We start from the raw sequence: 18,177 nt of genomic DNA, 5'->3' as shown, positions 1-18,177 counted from the left end.
AGCCCCCCAGGCCGGCTGTCACCTTTTAAAACAGCCGCACGGCTTCCCAGCAGTCGCCGAAAGCCGTTTTTTTGCGGGGGGTTTTTTGGTTGCACGGATTAATTGACTTTACATTGTTTCCTATGGGAAACAATGTTTCGTCTTACGAACCTTTCGTCTTACGAACCTCCTCCTTGCACCAATTAAGTTCGTATCATGAGGTATTACTTTATCACTATACCAAAGTGTCAAAGTTTAAAAGGAGGATTTAACCAGGAATCTAAATTAATTCGTCTTCTCTATGGGACCTCTAAAGCAGTGTTTCCCAACCTGGGCAAGTTGAAGCTATTTGGACTTCAACTCCCAGAATTCCCCAGCCAGCAAATGCTGGCTGGGGAATTCTGGGAGTTTATTTATTTATTATTTATTTATTTATTGGATTTGTATGCCGCCCCTCTCCAGAGACTCGGAGCGGCTAACAGTAACAATAAAACAGTGTACAATAGTAATCTAATACTAAAAACAATTTAAAAACCCATTAATATAAAAACCAGACATACATACAGACATACCATGCATAGAATTGTAAAGGCCTAGGGGGAAAGAGGATCTCAATTCCCCCATGCCTGACGGCAGAGGTGGGTTTTAAGGAGCTTACGAAAGGCAAGGAGGGTGGGGGCAATTCTAATCTCTGGGGGGAGTTGGTTCCAGAGGGCCGGGGCCACCACAGAGAAGGCTCTTCCCCTGGGTCCCGCCAAGTGACATTGTTTAATTGACGGGACCCGGAGAAGATCCACTCTGTGGGACCTAACTGGTCGCTGGGATTCGTGCAGCAGAAGGTGGTCCCTGAGATAATCTGGTCCGGTGCCATGAAGGGCTTTATAGGGCATAACCAACACTTTGAATTGTGATCGGCAACTGATCGGCAACCAATGCAGACTGCGGAGTGTTGGTGTAACATGGGCATATTTGGGAAAGCCCATGATTGCTCTCGCAGCTGCATTCTGCACGATCTGAAGTTTCCGAACATTTTTCAAAGTTAGCCTCATGTAGAGAGCATTACAGTAGTCGAGCCTCGAGGTGATGAGGGCATGAAGTTGAAGTCCTGATAGCTTCAAGTTGCCCAGGTAGGGAAACACTGCAATAAAGGACTATTCATCTCATTTAGCTGCCATGGGATGAATGGGTTTTCAATCTTTTATAGGTGCTTACCTGAAACAAGCCCCACCGAATTCAGCGTTTGGAGGGAACTATTTCTGCATAAACATATATATATGGTTGCTTTGTTAGTCTCTAGTCGTACTTTGATTTGTACACCCGGGGCAAAGATCAGATTGCATGTGACACATTGGATTCCTCTAATTGGCAGTTCCAATATTTTTTCCCCAGGAACTGAAAGCAGTTTTTATATGATAACTCATTTGCATCAAGATGAAGGTGTCTACAAACGATGCTGTTTTTCTGATAAAAGGTCCTCCCTTTCCTGTGCTATTCTTCTTCTTAAGAGGGGTGGGGATAAACTAAAATGCTATTTTGATTATGGGTCATCAAGCCAGTACCAACCCTTAGCAACCAAATAGGTAGATGTTTAGTTGTTTTATTAAATTGGATTGTTACATGTTGTTTTTTATCATTGTTGTTAGCCGCCCCGAGTCTGCGGAGAGGGGCGGCATACAAATCCAATAAATAATAATAATAATAATAATAATAATAATAATAATAATAGATCTTCTCCATGAAAAACTGTATCTATGTCAAGCCGGTGCAGAAATTGGTGATAAATCAACGGCTTGCCACACTGTTTGTAGAAGGCCTAATGTTTATGGGAACTTGGGATAATTTTTAGGAGCAGATGCAGCTACCAAGCCTTCTTTCGAGAAGTTCAAGGACATCATATGTCCACCACCTGGGCGGAAGCGGAAGGAGGAGTTGCCATGCTGGCATAATCTAAGTGGGCAATGTGACAAGGGGTTTTTTTTTGGGGGGGGGGGGGAACGGACATAAGGGATGTGAATTTTCAACTGGGTGGGAAGCTCAAATTCGGGTTCCCCAGTAGAGGTGCCAGGATGGCTCCAGAAATAAATTGGAACTTTGAAGGATACCTTGACTTGGACTCTGATTTAAATTTGGATGTTACCTGGAATATCTATAATCTACATGCTGAAAGTGAGGAAACATTTTTTTTTTAAAGCTTAATTTAGCTCTTCAAGATGTTACTAAATAATAGTAATTAAAACATTTAAACCCAAACCCTACCTAAATATCAAAAGCAGAAAAGATTAAGAGTGTGGAAAATAAATCACACCAATCCCCGGATGCAAGAGATTAAGAAACCAATAATCCAGTAATACAAATATAATCTAAGTGAATTAGCAAGCAAAAGGGGGAGGGCTATTATTTGGGAACAGGAGGGAAACAACATGGATAGAATCAGACAGGCAGACAGAGAAATGATGGATAGACAGACAGAAAGAGATGGATGGATGGGTAGGGGGGGGATGGATGGATGGAGTGGGGTGAAAAAACATAGAAACATAGAAGACTGACGGCAGAAAAAGACCTCCTGGTCCATCTAGTCTGCCCTTATACTATTTCCTGCATTTTATCTTAGGATGGATAGATGTTTATCCCAGGCATGTTTAAATTCCTCCTCGATCCACAGCTCACATTAGAGAAACACCTTTCAGCTGTAGTGAGGGAGGCATTCGCCTAGGTTCGCCTGGTGCACCAGTTGCGGCCCTCTTTGGACCGGGACTCACTGCTCACAGTCACTCATGCCCTCATCACCTCGAGGCTCGACTACTGCAACGCTCTCTACATGGGGCTACCTCTGAAAAGTGTTCGGAAACTTCAGATCGTGCAGAATGCAGCTGCGAGAGCAATCATGGGCTTCCCCAAATATGCCCATGTTACACCAACACTCCGCAGTCTGCATTGGTTGCCGATCAGTTTCCGGTCACAATTCAAAGTGCTGGTTATGACCTATAATGCCCTTCATGGCACCGGACCAGATTATCTCAGGGACCGCCTTCTGCTGCACGAATCCCAGCGACCAGTTAGGTCCCACAGAGTGGGCCTTCTCCGGGTCCTGTCAACCAAACAATGTCGCTTGGCGGGACCCAGGGGAAGTGCCTTCTCTGTGGCGGCCCCAGCCCTCTGGAACCAACTCCCCCCAGAGATTAGAATTGCCCCCACCCTCCTTGCCTTTCGTAAGCTGCTTAAAACCCACCTCTGCCGCCAGGCATGGGGAAACTGATGGATGGATGGGCAGATATGGATGGATGGATGATGGGGGGATAGATGGATGGATGGATAGGGTGGGGTGAGTAAGTGATTCAGTGAGTAGGTGGGCAGGCAGGATGGATGGATGGATGTTCAGAAAGACAGACAAATGATGGATGGATGGATAAACACAGATATGGATGGATGGATGGATGAATGATGGGTGGATGAATGGACAATGAGAAAGGCAGACAAGATAGGTAAGAGGCTCGCTGCTAGAGGAGACCACTTTACTGCTCATCCCTCAAGTGACAAAGATCCACCCAGCATGGACTAACTTTACAGGCATTAAAGCATCATCGATCCATTACCAGAATCAGCTTTTCCAAGACATTCTTGCAGGTCTGTTTCCTGTCACCGAGGACATCTTTCTGCTTCATCAGGACACGATAGCGGCTGAAGAATTCTTGATAGGTCCACCTGGGTTCAAGAGGAAAGGTGGCATTCATTAGCTGGTTAGAAAAGACCTTCACAACGCAAACCGTAATTCCCAGGGCCTCCTGCGGGACGTGCTCACCTTGACGGGAAACCAGCCGCACTAATCCGGATTGTCTCTAACACACCGCAAGCTCTCAGCTGTTGTACAGTCCGCTTTTCATCGAACCTGTGTGTGAACCCACATTCGGGACAGAAGTGGGACCACAGAAACAGAAGTTTGTATGGTGAGAGGGAGGATGAGTTGTCAATCATTCTAGCTCAGGAACTCTGGGAGTTGAAGTCCACATGTCATAGAAGAGCCAACTTTGCCTACCCCTGGACTAGTAGACCTCCAAGGTCCCTTCCAACTCTGTTGTTGTTGTTGTTGTTGTTGTTATTATTATTATTATTATTATTATTATTATTATTTATTTATTTATTAGATTTATATGCCGCCCCTCTCCGTAGACTCGGGGCGGCTCACAACACAATAAAACAGTTCATAACAAATCTAATAATTTACAATTTAAAATATTTTTTAAAAACCCCATTATTAAGCAGACATACATACAAACATTATATTATATAAGTAGCAGTAAATGTTTCGGTGTTTGTTTTTTCCCCCCCTTCTCCAACACAATAAATGTTCAGAGGGCAAATACGATAACATCACAAACTTACATAAACGGAAACTTGAAGTCATTTGGCTTAATACACCGCACGTAGTGTGGAGTGGTGGCATTGAGGGTCTCCATCAATAGATGCAGGGAATTCCTGAACTACAGGAAAGATCAGAAAAGGAGGGAAATGTACAAGGAAACACGGACACATTTTGCTTTCTTTCGACTGAAACCTCTCCCTGCAGCAATTTCTAATAACAACTCACATAAACGAAGTGTTGTCCACTCTACAATAAATAAATCTGAAATAAATCCAGATCAGACTGATGTCAGGGTCCAAGAACTACAAGTAATCCTCACTCAGAGATTGTTCAAAGTTATGACCGACATCCTCAGGGCTATTTATGAGTCATTTATGAATGAATTTGCACATGGTCACTGTTGAATTTTGGGTTCCTAACAAAAGCGCTTAGCATAATCCTATGGTCACATGACCATGATTTTCTGTATTGGGGGGGGGATTATAGCCTTTCCTTCCAGTTTCTGGCAAATAAATGCCATTGGGGGGAACTGCCAAACTGCTGGCAGCTGGTGATCACCAGAAGTAGCTTGCAAGTCTAATCACTGCACCACTGAGGCAGCAACGTAGAGCAGTGTTTCCCAACCGTAGCAACTTGAAGATATCTGGACTTCAAGTCCCAGAAGTCCCCAGCCAGCAATGCTGGCTGGAGACTTCTGGGAGTTGAAGTCCAGATAACTTCAAGTTTGTTTGTCTGTCTGTCTGTCTGTCTGTCTGTCTGTCTGTCTGTCTGTCTGTCTGTCTGTCTGTCTGTCTGTCTGTCTGTCTGTCTGTCTGTCTGTCTGTCTGTCTGTCGGTCGGTCGGTCGGTCGGTCGGTCTGTCTGTCTGTCTGTCTGTCTGTCTGTCTGTCTGTCTGTCTGTCTGTCTGTCTATCTGTCTATCTATCTATCTATCTATCTATCTATCTATCTATCTATCTATCTATTTATTAGATTTGTATGCCACCTCTTTCCACAGACTCGGGGCAGCTCACAACAACAATGAAACAATTCATAACAAATCTAATAATTTAAAACATTTAAAAAAACCCATTATTAAACAGACATACACACAAACATACCATACATAAATTGTATAGGCCCGGGGGAAATATCTCAATTCCCCCATGCCTGACGGCAAAGGTGGGTTTTAAGGAGTTTAAGAAAGGCAAGCAGGGTGGGGGCAGTTCTAATCTCTGGGGGGAGCTGGTTCCAGAGAGTCGGGGCAGCCACAGAGAAGGCTCTTCCCCTGGGACCCGCCAAACGACATTGTTTAGTTGACGGGACCCGGAGAAGACCCACTCTGTGGGACCTAATCGGTCGCTGGGATTCGTGCGGCAGAAGGCGGTCCCGGAGATATTCTGGTCCGATGCCATGAAGGGCTTTATAGGTCATAACCAACACTTTGAATTGTGACCGGAAACTGATCGGCAACCAAGGCAGACTGCGGAGTGTTGGTGTAACATGGGCATATTTGGGGAAGCCCATGATTGCTCTCGCAGCTGCATTCTGCACGATCTGAAGTTGCCACGGTTGGGAAACACTGACGTAGAGGATTATAATGCCGTGACCATCTTAACAACAATTTACAACCATAACTCTGGGCTCAATTGAAGTCATTAAAAGTCAAAGATTTCCTGAATCCTAAAGCCTTAACTGAGCTCTTTTTATAAGACTTGACTAGAGAGCGCATGTGCAGTGGCAAACTAAATAGCCAAGGATAAATCATCTCTGGGACCGCCTTCTGCCGCACGAATCCCAGCGACCGGTTAGGTCCCACAGAGTTGGCCTTCTCCGGGTCCCGTCGACTAAATAATGTCGTCTGGTGGGACCCTGGGGAAGAGCCTTTTCTGTGGTGGCTCCGACCCTCTGGAACCAGCTCCCCCCCGAGATTAGGATTGCCCTCACCCTCCTTGCCTTTCATAAACTTCTTAAAACCCACCTCTGCCATCAGGCATGGGGGAATTGAAACATCTCCCCCTTGCCCATGTTGTTTTGGTGTATGATTGATTGTGTGCTTGTTTTTTATATATATTGGGGTTGTTTTTATGAATTTTTTTTAACCTAAAACTGTAATTAGATTGTTAAATATTAGATTTGTCACTATGTACTGTTTTTGCCATTGTTGTGAGCCGCCCCGAGTTTGCGGAGAGGGGCGGCATATAAATCCAATAAATCTAATCTAATCTAATCTAATCTTAAAAAGTGAGATAGATTGTGGGGGGAAATTTCACTATTTCTCCACAAAGTTTACAGCAAATGTTTCTTCTCCCATCGTCCATCATCACGAGGAACAGCCCGGAGCAACGGAGTATATTCCCCCTACCTGATGCCCGACAGTTTTCTTATGTTCCTTGCTGGCTTGGGCCGTTTTCGACTTCGCTGGTTTCACGGCCGTTCGAGACAATGGAGTACGACCAGACGGCGTGGCTGAGGTGGGACTGATGGCTTTCTCCACTCGAAACAGCTCAGGCAGCATCTTAAACTGATTCAGAGACAAAAAGGAGTTTTTAAAAAGGGCACCTCTGAGTTAAGAAAGTTTTCCCTGAGCTAATGCAATAAAAAGCGGAACCAAAGCAAAAAAGAGATCGTCTTTAACGGGCTGGTTTTGTTGCGTTCCAGATGCTTGTAAAAACCCAATAGTTTAGCGTTGCTTTATAAAGCACGTTAATTTAAGATGAGCCCAAGAACGTCAGAAACATAGAAACATGGAAATCTGATGGCAGAAAAAAGACCTCCTGGTCCATCTAGTCTGCCCTTATACTATTTTCTGTATTTTATCTTAGGATGGATATATGTTTATCCCAGGCATGTTTAAATTCAGTGACTGTGGATTTATCTACCACGTCTGCTGGAAGTTTGTTCCAAGCATCTACTACTCTTTCAGTAAAATAATATTTTCCCGTGTTGCTTTTGATCTTTCCCCCAACTAACTTTCAGATTGTGTCCCCTTGTTCTTGTGTTCACTTTCCTATTAAAAACACTTCCCTCCTGGACCTTATTTAACCCTTTCACATATTTAAATGTTTCGATCATGTCCCCCCTTTTCCTTCTGTCCTCCAGACTATACAGATTGAGTCCATGAAGTCTTTCCTGATACGTTTTATGCTTAAGACCTTCCACCATTCTTATAGCCTGTCTTTGGACCCATTCAATTTCGTCAATATCTTTTTGTAGGTGAGGTCTCCAGAACTGAACACAGTACTCCAAATGTGGTCTCACCAGCACTCTATATAGCGGGATCATAATCTCCCTCTTCCTGCTTGTAAGTGTTCTGTTCCAGCACTGGGTACCCCCAAGGATCAGATGCACACCACTGGATTAACTAATAAAGGTTTTACTATGTACAAAAGTCTTATGCAGTTGTTGAAGTCTTTTTTGTAAAGAAGTTAAATGCTAACAAGGTTTCACTGTTCTGATTAACAAGTCTTAGCAGCTGGCCAGAGTCCCAGGAAGAGATAAATACAGCCAATAATTACTAGATTGTAGTATTTCTTATCGTCGACTTACAGAATTTGGCTGGAAGCCTGGAGCTCATCACAAAAGCCAAGAATGTGGTCTTTTTAAACACCAGCCAAAAATATAGGAGCGGAATCTAGATTTCTATGACGAACGACATTGTTCTCTGCGACGAAACATCTTAAATAGCCAGAGGGCGTGGCCCAATAGCCAGCAGTGCTAGTCACGAGTAAACCTCCTCCTAAATAACCATTCATGCCTCCTAGAGGCCCTGCACACCCTAGCATCAAGAAGAGGCTCCTCCTCTTCTCCTGAGTCAATCATTTCAGGAATTGTAGAAGGCCCTGGTTGCTCTTCAGTCTCTGACACCACGTCCTCTTCACTGTCAGACCCAGATCAGACAAGGAGGAGGAAAGTAAGCTTCCTTTCTGATTTTTAAGGATGTACTCAAGTTTGCTATATCATGATCAGGAAGGAGTAGACTGTCGTATTGCACCTATTCATTGCTGTAACTCAGGAGTCCCCAAACTTGGCGACTTTAAGACTTGTGGACTACAACTCCCAGAATTCTCCATCCAGCAGAGCTGGGAGTTAAAGTCCACAAGTCTTAAAGTCGCCAAGTTTGAAGATCTCTGCTATAACTGGTTAGAATCATATCCTGCTCTTCTGTAGGAGCTGAAATCAGAAACGACGATGAAAATTCAGTCTTTATAAGATTGTGATGGTTAAGTGAAGTGGCAGGGAGGATCCTTTCAACACTAACCTTACTTGATTTGAGAACATTGATCTGTTCTTCGTAGACCGTATCTTTGTTTTTTCCCAAAAATCCTTCGCACTGGTACTCCACCTGGAAATAGCAAATATCCAATTTTATGAAAATAGTAGTTACACTAGTAATAGTATGGCACAGAAGGGTAGGTATACCCAGATAAGCACAAAAGTCTTCTATTTTATGATATTTCCAATTTCAGATATAATAATTTAATAATAATAATAATAATAACAACAACAACAACAACAACAACAACAACAACAACAACAACAACAACAACAGAGTTGGAAGGGACCTTGAAGGTCTTCTAGTCCAACCCCCTGCTTAGGCAGGAAACCCTACACTACTTCAGACAGATGGTTATCCAACATCTGCTTAAAAACTTTCGGTGTTGGGGCATTCACAACTTCTGGAGGCAAGCTGTTCCACTGATCAACTGTTCTGACTGTCAGGAAATTTCTCCTTAGTTTTAAGTTGCTTCTCTCCAAGTTTAGTTTCCACCCATTGCTTCTTGTTCTACCCTCAGGTGCTTTGGAGAATAGACTGACTCCCTCTTCTTTGTGGCAACCCGAGATACTGGAAGACTGCTATAGAAACATAGAAACATAGAAGACTGACGGCAGAAAAAGACCTCATGATCCATCTAGTCTGCCCTTATACCATTTTTTTGTATTTTATCTTAAGATGGATCTATGTTTAAATTCAGTTACTGTGGTTTTACCAACTACGTCTGCTGGAAGTTTGTTCCAAGGATCTACTACTCTTTCAGTAAAATAATATTTTCTCATGTTGCTTTTGATCTTTCCCCCAACTAACTTCAGATTGTGTCCCAAAAGATCTTTTGACAGACCAAGGTAAGTCATATCCACTTCAGCCAGGAAACCAAATCCTTTACCTTATCTGCAAAGTGTTGAATAATAAAAGCTTTGTTGGACAATCGAGGTTTCTCAAAAAGCGCCGTCTTATTCAAGTGAGTATTGTACAATTTCTGGGCCCAACTGTTGTCTGAACCTTTAGGCATCTAGAGAAGGGAAAGATGGAGAGGTGACCTCGCATTTCTAGTGGGAACACAGACATGGGGTGAAAAAGTTATAAGTGCCCTTGTGAAAGGAAGAGATATTCCCTTTTTTTTCCTGTGCAGGAATTTTGTAACGTTTTTAATTGGCTTTTTAGCACTGTCCACATGGGAGCCGCCAGGGGTGAAGTCCAGCAGGTTTTGACAGGTTCTGAAGAATCAGCAGGGGAAATTTTGAGTAGTTCAGAGAATTGGCAAATGCCACCTGTGGTTGGCCCCAGAATGGGGTGGGAATGGGGATCCTATCCATCTATCTATCTATCTATCTATCTATCTATCTATCTATCTATCTATCTATCTATCTATCTATCTATCTATCTATCTAATCTCTCTCTCTTTCTCTCTCTCTCTCTCTCTCTATCTAATCTATCTATCTTTCTTTCTACCTTTCTTTCTTTCTTTGGATCTATCTATCTATCTATCTAATCTATCTTTCTATCTTTCTTTCTATCTATCTATCTATCTTTCTTTCTTTCTTTCTTTCTTTCTATCTCTCTCTCTATATATATCTTTCTTTCTTTCTTTCTATGTATCTATCTATCTATCTATCTATCTATCTATCTATCTATCTATCTATCTATCTATCTATCTATCTATCTATCTAATCTACTATGTGGGACCTGACTGGCCGCTAGGATACATGAGGCAGAAGACGGTCCCACAGGTAATTTGGTCCAATACCACGTAGGGCTTTAGTTTGCAATATCTTTCCTCCAGGAGTGGGGAGGGAATGGAGATTTTGCAATATTGCCACACCCACTAAGCCACGCCCACCAAGCCACACCCACAAAACCGGCAGTAAAGAAAACTGGATTTCACCAATAGCAGCCGCATATCCCTTTCTATCCCAGAGAGTTTAACAAAAAAAGACCCATGAAATAAACCTGGGCAAAATTCAGCCACTGCATTCAAATAATGGGAACGGAAGTTTATGGAAGCTGTGGATTGGCAGGCGCCATGCGACTCACAAAACATACCGTCAGGCAAACGAGATGAAAAAAGACATCTCATAACATAAAAGATAACGCAAAAGATAATGCATATTACAAAGCAGATGCAATGTAGAGAAACGATATAGATCTGTGTAAAATTGTTTCAATGTTTTAAAAGGAAAATAAATAAATAAATAAATAAATAAATAAATAAATAAATAAATAAATAAATAAATAAATAAATAAATAAATAAAAAAGGAAAAGACGTCTCACTAAACCAGTGACCATATCAATGGGTATTTAATTCTTTCTGCTTTGCTCTGCAGAAATTTTTTCTACCTACCTTGCATTCCTCATCCAGCAGATCCAGAATTCCCAATTTGGCCTCGATGAGATTGATGCAGGGCTGATTGTCGTAGAAATCAATCAAGGTCCAAGGAATCTGTTCCCTCATGTATTCTTCTTGCTCCAACTTAAAGACGTGCTGTGCAAGAAGGCAGAATTTGGATCATCAGGGCAAGATCTCCGGGACCGCCTTCTGCCGCACGAATCCCAGCGACCGTTTAGGTCCCACAGAGTTGGCCTTCGACTAAACAATGTTGTTTGGTGGGTCCCAGAGAAAGAGCCTTCTCTGTGGCGGCCCCGACCCTCTGGAACCAGCTCCCCCCGGAGATTAGAACTGTCCCCACCCTCCTTGCCTTTCGTAAACTCCTTAAAACCCACCTCTGCCGTCAGGCATGGGGGAATTGAGACATCTCCCCCGGGCCTATACAATTTATGTATGGTATGTTTGTGTGTATGTCTGCTTTAATGACGGGTTTTTAAAAATGTTTTTAAATTATTAGATTTGTCATGAATTGTTTTATTGTTGTTGTGAGCCGCCCCGAGTCTACGGAGAGGGGCGGTATACAAATCTAATAGATAGATAGATAGATAGATAGATAGATAGATAGATAGATAGATAGATAGATAGATAGATAGATAGATAGATAGATAGATAGATAGATTAGATTAGATTAGATTAGATTGATTGATAGATAGATAGATAGATAGATAGATAGATAGATAGATAGATAGATAGATAGATAGATAGATAGATAGATAGATAGGATGGATGGATGGATGGATGGATGGATGGATGGATGGATGGATGGATGGATGGATGGATGGATGGATGGATGGATGGATGGATGGATAGATAGTAGATAGATTAGATAGATAGATAGATAGATAGATAGATAGATAGATAGATAGATAGATAGATTAGATAGATAGATAGTAGATAGATTAGATTAATAGATAGATAGATAGATAGATAGATAGATAGATGATAGATAGATAGATAGATAGATAGTAGATAGATTAGATAGATAGATGATAGATAGATAGATAGATGATAGATAGATAGATTATAGATAGATAGATAGATAGATAGATAGATAGATAGATAGATAGATAGATGATAGATAGAAGATAGATAGATAGATAGATAGATAGATAGATAGATAGATAGATAGATAGATAGATAGATAGATAGATAGATTACAGTACTGACTTGGCATTTAATGTTTTTTCCTGGGGCTTTAACGCGGATACAAAAATTGAAATGGACAGCCTGTTTTGCCATGTGCAACAGATTAACATAGCTATCCCTCCAGAAAATGATAAAGACTTTCTTCTGAACCAGTAATCCAGAAAATCTGATTATTAAGTAGACAGTTAAGCCGTGGGTGGAGAGCATCACACCAAAAAAAACCCCCTAAGTTTCTCACTTACCATATTGAACTGCTGCTGTAATTTCTCATTGGCGTAATTTATACAGAATTGTTCAAAGCTGTTGATCTCAAAGGTTTCAAACCTGAAAAACCAAAATCGGCGTTCAGCGTAAAGTATTCAACGAACCATTGCATGGCTGGCGTGTAAAAGCTTCAGCTGAATTATTTCAGCTGTATTATTTCAGCTGTTGACGGGCTCGCAGAGGAGGGCCTTCTTTGTGGCTGCCCCAACCTTATGGAACCAGCTGCCCCCCCCCCCCCCCAATGTCCGTACTGCTCCCACCGTACTGTCCTTCCGAAAGGCCGTGAAGACCTGGCTTTGCCGGCAGGTCTTGGGTCCATGAATGTAACATCTTATCACAGCCAAATTGTAACTGATTCTGTATGCGTGTGTGTTTGATTGGATAATTCATTGGTTTTATTATGGTTTTACTGTTTTTTATTATCTAATACACTGCTCAAAAAAAATAAAGGGAACACTTAAAAAACAGAATATAACTTCAAGTAAATCAAATTTCTGTGAAATCAAACTGTCTACTTAGGAAGCAACGCTGGTTGACAGTCAATTTCACAGGCTGTTGTGCAAATGGAATAGTTGTGCAAATGAAATATTCAATGAGACTATTTCATTCATTCAGATCTAGGATGTGTTATTTGAGTGTTCCCTTCATTTTTTTGAGCAGTATATTTGACTTTTGTTATATTGTACGTAGTATTTACTGTTGTAAGCCGCCCAGAGTCCCACTGGGACTGGGTGGCATAGAAGTCAAATTGATTAGATTAAATTAAATTTAAAAAGCAGGTGGCAATGGCTCATGTGACATGGGTTCGCCATCCCGGGACGATTATGTATTCTGATTCTATGAAACTTCCAAGATACTATCAACGAAGGAAAATATTTGTAGTTCAAGGTTGAACCTATCATTTTTTTTAACTATACCACTTGAAAATTCTATACCACTTGAAAATTGAAGCTTCTGCTCCGGCAATCTCACTCTACTCACAAGAGCCTACAAAACTTTTGCCAGACCCATCTTAGACTACTGCTCATCTGTCTGGAACCCATACCACATCTCAGACATCAACACCCTTGAAAATGTCCAAAGATATTTCACCAGAAGAGCCCTTCACTCCTCCACTCGAAACAGAATACCCTACGAAAATAGACTAACAATCCTGGGCCTAGAAAGCCTAGAACTATGGCGCCTAAAACATGATTTGAGTATTGCCCACAAGATCATATGCTGCAATGTCCTACCAGTCAATGACTACTTCAGCTTCAACCGCAACAACACAAGAGCACGCAACAAATTCAAACTTAATACGAACCGCGCCAAACTTGACTGTAAAAAATATGATTTCAACAATTGAGTTATCGAAGCATGGAACTCATTACTAGACTCAATTGTGTCAACCCCTAACCCCCAACACTTCTCCCTTAGACTCTCCACGATTGACCTCTCCAGGTTCCTAAGAGGCCAGTAAGGGGCGTACATAAGTGCACTGGTGTGCCTTTCGTCCCCTGTCCAATTATCTTTCCTTTCTTTCACCTATCTTATATATCCTCTTCCTTTCATATATCCTCTCCTCTAAGTCCACTTTCACCCTCTTTTATATTATCACATGTCTATATTTCTTCCTATGTATTTGTGAATTGGATGAATGAATGAATGAATGAATTAATTAATTAATTAATAAAATCATTGCCAAGGTACCGAAACTGGATCAAAATACCGAGCAGAAGGCACTCACCCATAAATGTCCAAGACGCCAATGAACGAATGCTGTTTCATGGTGGATTGCAAAGCTTTGTTCACGTGATCTACAATCCAGGTGAAAAGGTTCGCGTAGATATGCTTCGCGAGAGCATCCCTAGCGTTGACAGCCTGCAGCTTCGAAATAGGCTTGATGTAGGTCTCTGTGGCAGTGGCCAGCTTTCTGTGGCAAAGCCAGTGGGCCATCTGGTCGTATTCCACTCCCATGAGCTCGCAGAAGATCCTGAGGGGTTCGTGTTTAGGCTACAAGGACGATAAGAGTTGAAAGCAACATGTACAGTGGTAGTAGCTCTACCTACAAATGCCTCTACTTACGGACTTTTCTAGATAAGAACCGGGTGTTCAAGATTTTTTTTTGCCTCTTCTCAAGAACCTTTTTCCACGTACAAACCCGAGCCACCGAAATTGTAACCGGAAAAGGCGGGGAGAAGCCTCCGTGGGGCCTGTCTAGGAATCTCCTGGGAGGAAAGAGGGCCGGAAAAGGCAGGGAGAAGCCTCTGTGGGGCCTCTTTAGGAATCTCCTGGGAGGAAACAGAGCCGGAAAAGGCAGGGAGAAGCCTCTGTGGGGCCTCTCTAGGAATGTCCTGGGAGAAAACAGGTCTGGAAAAGGCGGGGAGAAGCCTCTGTGGGGCCTCTCTAGGAATCTCCTGGGAGGAAATGGCCAGCAAAGGCGAGGAGAAGCCTCCTTGGGGCTTCTCTAGGAATCTCCTGGGAGAAAATAGGTCTGGAAAAGTCAGGGAGAAGCCTCCGTTGGGGCCTGTCTAGGAATCTCCTGGGAGAAAACAGGGATGGAAAAGGCGGGGAGAAGCCTCCGTGGGGCCTCTCTAGGAATCTCCTGGGAGGAAACAGAGCTGGAAAAGGTGGGGAGAAGCCTCCGTGGGGCCGCTCTAGGAATCTCCTGGGAGAAAACAGGTCTGGAAAAGGCGGGGAGAAGCCTCCGTGGGGCCTCTCTAGGAATCTCCTGGGAGGAAATAAGGCTGGAAAAGGCAGGGAGAAGCCTCCGTGGGGCCTCTCTAGGAATCTCCTGGGAGGAAACAAGGCTGGAAAAGGCAGGGAGAAGCCTCCGTGGGGCCTCACTAGGAATCTCCTGGGAGGAAACAAGGCTGGAAAAGGCAGGGAGAAACCTCCGTGGGGCCTCTCTAGGAATCTCCTGGGAGGAAACAGGGCCTCCACCCTCTCTCTGCCTCTATCTAGGATCGAACTCACAGCCTCCCGATTGTGATGTGAAAGCTCCACCTCTAGGCCACCACACCACTCAAAATTCCCCTCCCATGCCTTAGATCAGTGGTTCTCAACCTTTCTAATGCCGCGACTTTAAAAAAACCTCATGTTGTGGTGAACCCCAACCATAAGTCTAGCGCCAATTCTCCCAACAGAGCTTTAAGGTGATTGGCAGGAAGGTCAAAAGGACACCCCCACTGTAAACGCCTGAATGAAGAGTAGGGAGGTTAGCAATATCAATGAGATCGAGAATATTTTAAAGTATTTTGGAACTTACAGGTATTGTGCAGCTATCAGCATCCCGAGAGGTGAAGGACACGTTGCCCAAGTGAAGAATAGCAGCAAGGATTTGGAAAATCCCCATCTGACAGGAATCAACAATGCCTGTTGTATTGGGGAGGGGAGGATTAAAAAAAAAAGTTACCTTGAACAAAACAGCAACCTGTTAAGTACCTAAACAGGAACAATAGGAGGCATAATTAACAATAAGGTAGCAATTCGTCACTGAGTGAGGGGGTTACTCTTTTATTTTTTACCAAAAAGGCAAGAACTTACAGCCACATCCAGTATTCCCACTTGCAAGTGATGAAAACATGTCTTTTTTTTATCGTCACAAACTATAAATGTTCCTGTATCCCTACATAAAGGCAACAACAGTGGTTCTCAACCTGGAGGTCGGGACCCCTTGATGTTAGGAACTAAACACCCTAGGTATGCCCATGTCACACCAACACTCCACAGTTTGCATTGGTTGCCGATCAGTTTCCGGTCACAATTCAAAGTGTTGGTTATGACCTATAAAGCCCTTCATGGCACCGGACCAGAATATCTCCGGGACCGCCTTCTGCTGCACGAATCCCAGCGACCAGTTAGGTCCCACAGAGTTGGCCTTCTCCAGGTCCCGTCGACTAAACAATGTCGTTTGGCGGGACCCAGGGGAAGAGCCTTCTCTGTGGCGGCCCCGACCCTTTGGAATGAACTCCCCCCCAGAGATCAGAATTGCCCCCACCCTCCTTGCCTTTCATAAGCTCCTCAAAACCCACCTCTGTTGTCAGGCATGGGGGAATTGAGATATTCATTCCCCCCAGGCCTATACAATTTATGCATGGTATATTTGTGTGTATGTTTGGTTTTTAATAAGGGTTTTTAGTTATTTTAAATATTAGATTTGTTATATGTTGTTTTATTACTGTTGTAAGGAGAGGGGCGGCATACAAATCAAGAAAGAAAGGAAGGAAGGAAGGAAGGAAGGAAGGAAGGAAGGAAGGAAGGAAGGAAGGAAGGAGAGAGAGAGAGAAAGAAAGAAAGAAAGAAAGAAAGAAAGAAAGAAAGAAAGAAAGAAAGAAAGAAAGAAAGAAAGAAAGAAAGAAAGAAAGAAAGCTTTTATTCGGGTGCCTTGGAACATATTTTTACAATCCGACCAATCAGGCATTTACAGTGGGGGTGTCCCTCTGACCTTCCTGCCAATCAGCTTTGAGCTCTGTTGGGAGAATTGGCGCTAGACTTATGGTTGGGGTTCACCACATCACGAGGAAGTGTATTAAGGGGTCGCGGCATTAGAAAGGTTGAGAACCACTGTGCTAAGAGTGAAGAGTTGTGTGCTTACCCAAAAGAGTGCAGGCCCGTCGAGTGTTAAGCATTTCCTTAGCATCATCGATCCCGTCAATCACTGGGCTTCCTCCTTGTTTTGTATAGTGAAAATAGCCTGCGTTCCCTATTTGAACAAAAATAAAATTGAAATGTACTTGAATATTAGTATCTCGGGCTGGCGTGTTGGGCTGTTGGTTTCAGCTTCGAGCTTGGCAATCGGGCTGCAAATGTTTCGTCCCCATTCGAGGAGACATCGTCGGTGTTCTTTGATGAGCCCAATTCAAAGTGCACTGACTATGTCTCCTCGAATGGTGATGAAACGTTTGCAAGCAAATCAGAACTGAAACCAAAGGCCCCAAAACAAGATTATTTTTTATAACAAAACACACTCCAAAATGCTGTTATGACTTTCATGTCAATTGTAAACTATACTCCTCAGTAAGACCTCAGTATTTACAGCCCCTACTTGACAAAATCATACACTGGGACTGTAATAAACAATTATCATATTTTCTTCAGGGTACAATATATATGTAGTTTCTAGAACCGCTAAGTTTATAGTCAGGGCTGTTCAGATGAGAATACGTTTTATAGAACATATTGGGGTGGCATGCAAAGGAGATGAACTCACTTAAGAAATTTTTTTATATCAGTATCTTAGATTTGTTTAATATAATCCTTTGCACGAGTTATATTCTCATGTTTTACTACTCAATTTTAGCATATTATACTGCATTTTAACTTATTATTTATTCAAATTCCCTCTATTTTAGCCGATTTTATTGTATTTTAACCAGTCACAGTTTTATGACGACCGCTGTGGTCCTTTTCCTCGCTTTGATATGGTCGATTGACTAATCAAATAAAGTTGATTTAAAAAAAAAGACTTTCATGTAACAGTCAAGTAACTGCAACAAGTAAATTTACTATATGTTCATTATTAAGAATTTATATCCCTTGCTTTCTATGCTGAAATTACTAAAACAAAAAAAATTAAACTAGACTCTCTTGGAATCAAACCCCATTTATGTTCAACGTTCAAAATCAGATTCGATACAGAGGGTTTAAGTAAATAACATTTTTTCTTAAATTTTTACTGACATTGGCAAAATGTTTGCAATATACATAGTGCTGGGTGCAGGGAAGGACTGTCGAAAATTTTTACTGCCACACTGTGGGTGTGGCTTATTTTATGGGTGTGGCTTGATGGTCATGTGACTG

At 42.5% G+C, this 18,177-nt stretch overlaps 1 protein-coding gene across 1 annotated transcript in view; it reads right to left on the bottom strand.

The window, feature by feature from the left end:
• Nucleotides 1-18,177, bottom strand: part of MYO5A (myosin VA) — a 102,590-nt gene that overhangs the window by 50,635 nt on the left and 33,778 nt on the right. The window contains exons 8-18 of the mRNA XM_070763053.1: nt 16,973-17,080; nt 15,644-15,750; nt 14,123-14,388; nt 12,372-12,453; nt 10,939-11,079; nt 9,483-9,608; nt 8,579-8,662; nt 6,683-6,841; nt 4,360-4,457; nt 3,779-3,865; nt 3,573-3,681 (exon numbers count right to left, since the gene is read on the bottom strand). Coding sequence (XP_070619154.1) covers nt 3,573-3,681; nt 3,779-3,865; nt 4,360-4,457; nt 6,683-6,841; nt 8,579-8,662; nt 9,483-9,608; nt 10,939-11,079; nt 12,372-12,453; nt 14,123-14,388; nt 15,644-15,750; nt 16,973-17,080 — 1,367 coding nt within the window. The remainder of the gene's footprint in view (nt 1-3,572; nt 3,682-3,778; nt 3,866-4,359; nt 4,458-6,682; nt 6,842-8,578; nt 8,663-9,482; nt 9,609-10,938; nt 11,080-12,371; nt 12,454-14,122; nt 14,389-15,643; nt 15,751-16,972; nt 17,081-18,177) is intronic.

The sequence above is a fragment of the Erythrolamprus reginae genome, chromosome 10 (genome assembly GCF_031021105.1).
Source record: "Erythrolamprus reginae isolate rEryReg1 chromosome 10, rEryReg1.hap1, whole genome shotgun sequence".
Classification (NCBI taxonomy): domain Eukaryota; kingdom Metazoa; phylum Chordata; class Lepidosauria; order Squamata; family Dipsadidae; genus Erythrolamprus; species Erythrolamprus reginae.
This window is presented reverse-complemented; position numbering and strand designations above follow the sequence as displayed.